A 7,485-nucleotide genomic window follows, 5' to 3' on the forward strand; every position below is an offset into this window, starting at 1 on the left:
TATTAAATAAACCATTATTCAAAATAAATATTTAATATGTCTTTTTAATACAATTTTTCCATCTCTTTTAATTTGCTTTACAAAATCCTTTTTACAGCTTTTAACTGTTCTCACTAAAACGTATTGGTTTTTTTTCTTTATGTTTATGATATTTCTTCTTTATTGATTATTATGTGGGTTTTATTGTTGAGGGCCTATTCAAAAATTAACCATTCCCTTTTCCTGACGATCGCATTGACGCCAGGCATCGTTCTAGTCTTCCTTTTGTTACCTCCTTTTCCCCAGGTACAAAATTGTGAGTACAAAAACTCAGATTTATTTACTTAAAATATACTTAGTTTTTACGCATTTCAAACAAATCTTTAATATATGGTAATGAAAGGCGTTTGTGAACTGTGCTTGTTGTTTCTTGTTGCTGTTTTCCCACTTTTTCTTCTGTCTGTCCTCCATGTGCATTGTTTTGGGGAATTGAAAGATGTTCAATTAATTTAAGAGAAATGAAACATAGCGGAAATACGTCCACTTCATCCTCCATGAAAAAGTTTAGCATTAATACGTGAAATACAAAGGATTATATGTTGTGCATGAAATGAGGATATGCAACAAGCCTCTTTGACACATAAACCATATCGTAACAAGTCCTGATATCTCTGAAGTCTTATGCCTCATTTGTGAGGTTTTGACACATTACTTTGGCTCCGGAAAATATGTAATGATAGTGTAAAAAAAAAAAAAAAAACAACATGCCTTAAAAGAACAAATCCAGCATGTGTACATATATTGTATATTTTTTTCTAAATGTATGTGGTGTGTTGATCATAAAATTTGAGGTTCAAAATATCTAAAAAGCACTTTTGAAACATGTTTTCATAGAACAATTATGCATGATTAATAAAATTAATCTTTTAGGGAAATTTTTCTAAATGTCAATTTATTGATTGACAGAACTATTTTTGACAATCATATTTCCTAAACTGTTGGATATCTAACAAATTTGATTGGATTAAGACATTTAGTAATGAATATTATGAACAAATTAATTGAAAAAAACAGGTGAAGAACAGACCAATTAACATTTACGGTAAAGTGATGAACAAGCTTGATCATCTGCGATCATCCTCTCGTCTAAGCTTACTGGGTTTGTCTATCAGACAAATTTTCTCTGGAGGTTTGGTATGTGTTTTATTTCATAACACTGAGGCTATTTATTTTCGGTCATAATTGATCAAATAACATGAAGATCAACTACAAGATAATGCAAAATAACAAAGAAATGAGAATAGGACGATAAGGTTGACCAGCGACAGGTGCTTCACCTTGCCAATTTCAACACGTTAAATGTCATTAAAAAAAAAATTATGTCTGTTTCAAATGCATGGCTGCTGGATTTGATTCCTTTTCCTTACTGTGATGAGCACTGATTTGACACCTAAATCGTTGTGGTCACCACATCTTACAATTTATTTGTGTTATAAATAGTTAAAACGTTAAAAGGTCAAGAATATTATTAATTAATTATTTTTTCATTATAAGTTAAGTAATCTGTATTCGAAGTTTTAAAAAAAAAATGAAAACTTTTTTGTTATTGTACGGAATACAAATTACTTAGGCAAATTCTTACAAATGTTGGCCTTGAAAAAAAAAGTTCATGGTGTTTTCTAATTATACTTTAACTCCTTACAGAGAGCTTGTAGGCCAATTTATCGTATGATAATTTTTCTTATGCACAACCAAGTTTTAGTTCCTTGTTTGGCTGGTTTTATTTATTACTATGAAGGGTGTGGAAGGGTCAATAATGGTACATTAATACTGATTTGATTTACTTTTTGCAATAATGGAGAAATACAAAGCACTCCATCATTATGAATGAATGTGACAATTTTATAATTTGTATGTATTGCGGGGTTGGATGATCCAATTGTATATTTGTTCTGGAAACAAGAAGGATAAGACAGCATTTTTTAGTTTTATTTTTTTCCTAATTTTTTAAATTGTAACCTCAATGAAATTTTGAAGTTCCAGATGTCGTTGAAACTACTTTCATCCAACAAATGTTTTGGAGGGTTTCAAAATGTCTACAGCCATGTCAGGCAAGTCGGTTTTTTGTTAAACTCAAAACAAAATTGATTTTTTTTTTTTTTTTCAGCAAAGTTTTAAAATGCACAATGAAATTTGGGATCTATCTCCCGCCGGATTGCGATGGAAAGAATGTCCCAGTCGTTTATTGGCTCTCAGGCTTGACTTGCACCGAACAGAATTTTATAATAAAGTCAGGAGCGCAACAACATGCCAGCAAGCACAATTTCATTGTCGTCTCCCCTGATACGAGCCCAAGTATATTTCTGCCTTTAAAAATATATTTCTTTTAAAAATAACTGTGATTTCCTTAAAAAGGAGGAGTAAATATCCCTGGGGAAGATGATAGCTACGATTTTGGCTCTGGGGCCAGTTTTTATGTTGACGCGACTCAAGATCCTTGGAAGACTAACTACAACATGTACTCGTATATTACAAGTGAGCTCCCAGATGTTATAAACACTAATTTTCCTTCTGATCCTTATCATCAAAGCATCATGGGTCATAGGTAAAATATATACTTATACGCACTTATACAATATTATATTTATTAATTATTTATTTCAAGCATGGGAGGCCATGGTGCTCTTATTTGTTATTTGAAAAACCCTGGAAAATACCGATCCGTGAGTGCTTTTGCGCCAATCTGCAATCCGACTCAGAGCCCCTGGGGAAAGAAGGCCTTCAAGGGATACTTGGGCGAAGAAGAAGACAAGTGGCATGATTATGACGCAACCTCTTTAGTTGCCAAATTTGATGGGCCGCTTAGTGACATTTTAATCGATCAGGTTAAATGATAATTAAAAAATCAACACAGTGTACCAATGGAAATTGACCTCTTATTTTATAGGGTGCTGCTGATGAGTTTTTGTCCAACGGCCAACTCCAGCCAGAAAATTTTCTACAAGCTTGCAAATCTGCGCAAGTGCCTGTCATACTGCATATGCGAGAAGGATACGATCATAGCTATTTTTATGTATCATCTTTTATTGGAGAACATTTTCAACATCATGCCAAATATTTGACGCAGTAATCAGTCTTTTCTGTTTATTTTGTTTTTTCAGTTAAAAGGTTTTTCCATTTTTGCAGTATGCAGAACCAATAAACCAGAAACAATAATAAAGATAAGTTCACATGCCAAAAACTTTAGTTTATCTTGTAAAACATTTTCTAAACCAAACATTTGCTTTGTTATAACATTTTTTTTCTACTACTTAATAATATTGAATTATTCTATTTTTATATTATTATTTTAGATTGAAAAAAAAATATTTAACTATATATTATATATAGTTTTAAAATTTGGGTATCAAAAATGTCAAATAAAATATAATTTTTACTTTCTTCTTTTGTTTTAATTATGCCTATGCAATACTTATTATTATTAGTCTTTTATTAATTGTTGTATAATGTTAATCATCGTTATACATTTAATTTATTTTTATGTATTTGTATCATTTTAACTTCCATTCATTTTCAACTATTGAACTAGGAACCCATCGCCAGACTTGTTCAACATTAATACAATTGAGCAAAAATATCATGCATTTGATAACTGTTTCCAACAAAATTCGTCTAATTCAGGGATTGCCAATTAATAACAGTAGTTTTGGCCAAAAGTTAAAAAGTATTTTGGTATTTGTCAAAATATTGTATCAAATTTGTACTAATAATTTACACAAAAAGTGAAATTTTTAAATTATAAGTAGTTTCTTCTTTGTTTTATAACAGGTTTTTTTTCCAATTTAATGCACATTTTTGTCCTTGGGTAAAATCCAGGTGGACAAAAGAAAAACAAAATCTAAAATTAAATTACACTTAAACTAAACTAAAAACTTAAATTACGTTTGATATTTTCAATAAACAAAAGTTCAAACAAATGTTTAAAAAAACAGTATATCAGCATTATGTACAATTAAAATAGAAAAATATGACTAATCAATACCATGGTTTACTTTTAACAGTAGTATTTTGTAATAATTTATTCTTTTAAAAGGGAAATAATGAAAAGATCTAGCCGTTTAAATTTTCTTTTTGAAATCCCGCCAATATTTGACCATGATTTCACGTTTCTGCCAGATGTGTTGGTTGCCCCAAAGACCCCAGAATCTGAAAAGCAGCATAGTTGTACAGTGAAATTATTACAGTTTTACAGGAAAACCAAAAACTTACATTCCAAAAGCTGCTCCACCTAAATGAGCTGCATGATCGAAAAATCTCCAGCCTAATAGCACGCCAGCAAGGTCCAAGCCCATTATCACTTTTATTGCCTAAAGATTAATAAAACAACAAAAATTAAATAAGAAAATTATTTTAGTGATTAAAAAAAATTGACTTACAAGTCCAGCTTTAAAAGTAAAAAATGGGAGAAGAATTATACTCAATTGTATGTCAGGGTAGGTCACGCAAGTATAACCAAGTATACCCATAATTGCACCACTCTAAAACATTTACAATGAATTTATTTAATTATATTAAACATCCATAAACAAACTTGAAAGTTGTTTATTATTTAAAAATATGTATGTAAATCTTACAGCTCCAAGGGATAATCCAGGTTTTGAAGCAATCACTTTATGCACATAACTAGCAAACGATGCGACAGCGCCTGCTGCCATGTAGAATCCTAGAAATTGTTCCTTACCCATGCTCAATGTGGCAGCTAAAAAACAATTGTCGAGTTATACAGTTCAACCCCTGTTTCACGTTAAATAGCCATACCTGTGCAGAAGCTCTGCAGTACGTACATATTTGCGAATATATGCAAAAAAGAGTGGTGGCTGAATGTCGACAACACCATAGGCCAGCAGTTATTTTCTATAAATTTATTCTTAATTGAGATTTACCTGTTGAATATAGGCTTAAAAAACAATCAATATTACTTGCTGCAGGGTTAGAACAGAAATACTTGATCATGGTGTATTCAAGTTGTGGTACTCTCCATGCCAAAAAGACAAGAATGTTCGCTAGGCATATCGGAAGAAATATTTGTGCAGCCGAGTTAAGGTCACTCCAAAAATTCCTATGCCTCTGCTACAACAACAATAATGTAAAATAAGGGAAAAAAGTACATACAGCTTTTGCAAATAATTGTCAAAATAATCACTTTATTTACTGAAAAGACCTTTAAAAAGTAAATTATAAACTTAACTCAACTTATTAAAAATAAAAATATTAATTAATTAAAAAGAAATAAATTGGTAGTTACCTACATATTTATATGCCCTGTCAGATGACTTCCAGTCTTTAAAGTAATTAGGCCTAGTATTTTCATAATGCCAAATCGCCGCTCCTGAAATGCTTGCAGTACTGAACTAAAACAGTTTGCATCGATTTGTAACAAAAAAAGGGCCAAAGATGCAATAATTTACAACTTACTGCAAGGGTGAAGAAAAATGGCTTAATTAGTCGCCCTCCTGTGAGATTTCTTGTGTCGATGTTCACGTTGTCGAATTGAGGCTGGAAGGATTCGAGTTTTGGTTTGTTTGACCATTGCCCCCTTGTGTTGAAAGTCGACGAAGTTGAGAACTTCTTGAACTTCATTCTTAACCAATACCCATTTGAATTGATGGCCTTGCTTTCAAACAGCCTATAAAATAAATTTATGACGACAAAATTACTTATTTGTTTAATCATGATTATACCTTAAAAATAAAATCTCACATTAAAAAATGAATCTGATTTCATAATTAATCTTACTTATCAGATCTAATAATATAATCAAATTTTATGCTCTTCCGATTTTTTCTTTCTTTATTGTGTTCTTTTTTAGGTTAATTCCAGAAAGCTGTTTTTTATCAAATACAATTTATATCGTTTTAATATGTTTCAGCAATAGACATTCAGAATTTTTTTCTTGAAATTAACGAAAAATTAAAATAAAATATACTAAAATGAGAAAGGTGGCAATCATTTTCTGAAGGTCGTACCTTTAAAACATACAGACACACATGCATATTTCAATAAAGATTCTCTACTTATAATGATTTTTTTTTTTGCTTTATGATCTTTGCATATTAGCCATGACGAATTTCTTATATATGTTGTTCAAATTGGGGGTTATCGGGAAAAAAGGGCCAGAGGTGACAGTGGGAATCGAACCCACAACCGCGGCGTGAGTCTCTCATGCTAACCACTCGGCTACCACGGTCCCCATACTTATAATGTTGTAAAAATAAAAAAGGATGTTCAATTTAGAATATCAGAACATCAATTTAAGATTTTACTTCCATGTAAAGTTCAAATTTTGTAAATTAGGTAAATAAGAAAATAAACTTATAAATTTTGTCAGACAATCTTGAAGGGCTTTAGTCTGGCCTGAGATGTCTGATCACCTATCAGACCTGGAGGTGATATTTCACAGTTAAAGAAGATATTGAAGAACACATTCTTTAACTGAAACGGTCAAACATAAAATGACGATCATGATAGAAAATCAATTTAATATTAACTTTGGTCACTGAACAATCTAAGAATGCCTTGAGATTTTGCAAATTTATCACCTATCAGACCTGAAGGTGATATTTCATAGTTAAAGAAAATTTTAAAGAACTCAGTAGCCGAGTACTTAACGTGATAGACTCTCAGCTTTTAGACACTCTGGTCGTGGGTTCAATTCCCCCATCACCCCTGGCCCTTTCTTCATGATACTCCCTCATTAATACAATGCATCATCAAATAATAAAATTAAGAAATAAAATAAAAAAGTCTTTAACTGAGAAGACCTAAACATAAAATGATGATCATTACTGATTCAACAACTTAAATTGAGTTTACTGATCTGTCAAACATTAAAAAAAGCCATAGTGAGAGACAATTTATCTTCTGACAGACGCACTGCAACATTTCACAATATAAGAATACATTATAGTATAAAGATGCTCATGACTCAGAATTTAATATTGAATATATCTGTGCAAAATCAACATATACGCATTCACAATTCCACTGCCTTATATTGTCTTTGTTTCTATAAAACATTAAAGAAAAGAGTGATAAGAATGTCCTTGGCAAAGTTCATACAGTTAAACAAAATTAAAAAAATGATGGAGCAGTTCAATTGATAGAATTTTGAAGGAAACAAGAGCAGGTCATTGAGAAAAACTATAACTGGCCAAGCTTCATGATAAATTGAAATTATCTTGGTACAGGAGTTTAAATTGTGTCCATATTTACAAAATTAGAATTATCATCGGTAGCATTCGCGTGTCAACAAATCCCCATTTACCTGAAGCAGTGGCCCTCCAAGTTCATCGCAGTTCTCAGGAGCATCTTCGTGTTTAAACTAAGTCTGTACGACGATGAGTGGCATTACCGCTGTATTGAATTTGCTAAAGCAAATTTTGAATGTTCAATTTGGATAACAGCCGGTGTAACCTTCCCTCTCCGATTCTTTATCTCACGTGGGCC

General features: G+C 31.5%; 2 protein-coding genes across 5 annotated transcripts; one reads left to right on the forward strand and one right to left on the reverse strand.

The window, feature by feature from the left end:
- Positions 1–249: 249 nt before the first annotated feature.
- On the forward strand, positions 250–3,301 carry LOC106669748 (S-formylglutathione hydrolase). Of its 3 annotated transcripts, none has more exons than XM_014399438.2 (6): positions 250–295; positions 2,017–2,090; positions 2,147–2,334; positions 2,395–2,584; positions 2,645–2,864; positions 2,927–3,301. In XM_014399438.2, the coding sequence occupies exons 2-6, from the start codon at positions 2,023–2,025 to the stop codon at positions 3,107–3,109; spliced, it is 849 nt and encodes a 282-aa protein (XP_014254924.1). In that variant the 5' UTR covers positions 250–295; positions 2,017–2,022; the 3' UTR covers positions 3,110–3,301. The 3 variants fall into 3 exon arrangements, with proteins under 3 accessions (XP_014254924.1, XP_014254925.1, XP_014254923.1); XM_014399439.2 differs by having other exon boundaries at positions 274–295; positions 2,023–2,090; XM_014399437.2 differs by lacking the exon at positions 250–295 and adding an exon at positions 313–372.
- Positions 3,302–4,043: 742 nt separating this feature from the next.
- Positions 4,044–7,447, reverse strand: LOC106669636 (presenilins-associated rhomboid-like protein, mitochondrial). Of its 2 annotated transcripts, none has more exons than XM_014399218.1 (9): positions 7,304–7,447; positions 5,455–5,665; positions 5,289–5,390; positions 4,959–5,109; positions 4,798–4,893; positions 4,614–4,738; positions 4,416–4,517; positions 4,249–4,346; positions 4,044–4,185 (listed from the first exon to the last, which is right to left on the reverse strand). In XM_014399218.1, exons 1-9 carry the CDS (start codon positions 7,345–7,347, stop codon positions 4,098–4,100), a joined length of 1,017 nt encoding a protein of 338 aa, XP_014254704.1. In that variant the 5' UTR covers positions 7,348–7,447; the 3' UTR covers positions 4,044–4,097. The 2 variants fall into 2 exon arrangements, with proteins under 2 accessions (XP_014254704.1, XP_014254705.1); XM_014399219.2 differs by having other exon boundaries at positions 4,959–5,106; positions 7,304–7,436.
- Positions 7,448–7,485: the final 38 nt, after the last annotated feature.

The sequence above is a fragment of the Cimex lectularius genome, unplaced genomic scaffold (genome assembly GCF_000648675.2).
Source record: "Cimex lectularius strain Harlan isolate CLEC.00 unplaced genomic scaffold, Clec_2.1 scaffold8, whole genome shotgun sequence".
Lineage (NCBI taxonomy): Eukaryota > Metazoa > Arthropoda > Insecta > Hemiptera > Cimicidae > Cimex > Cimex lectularius.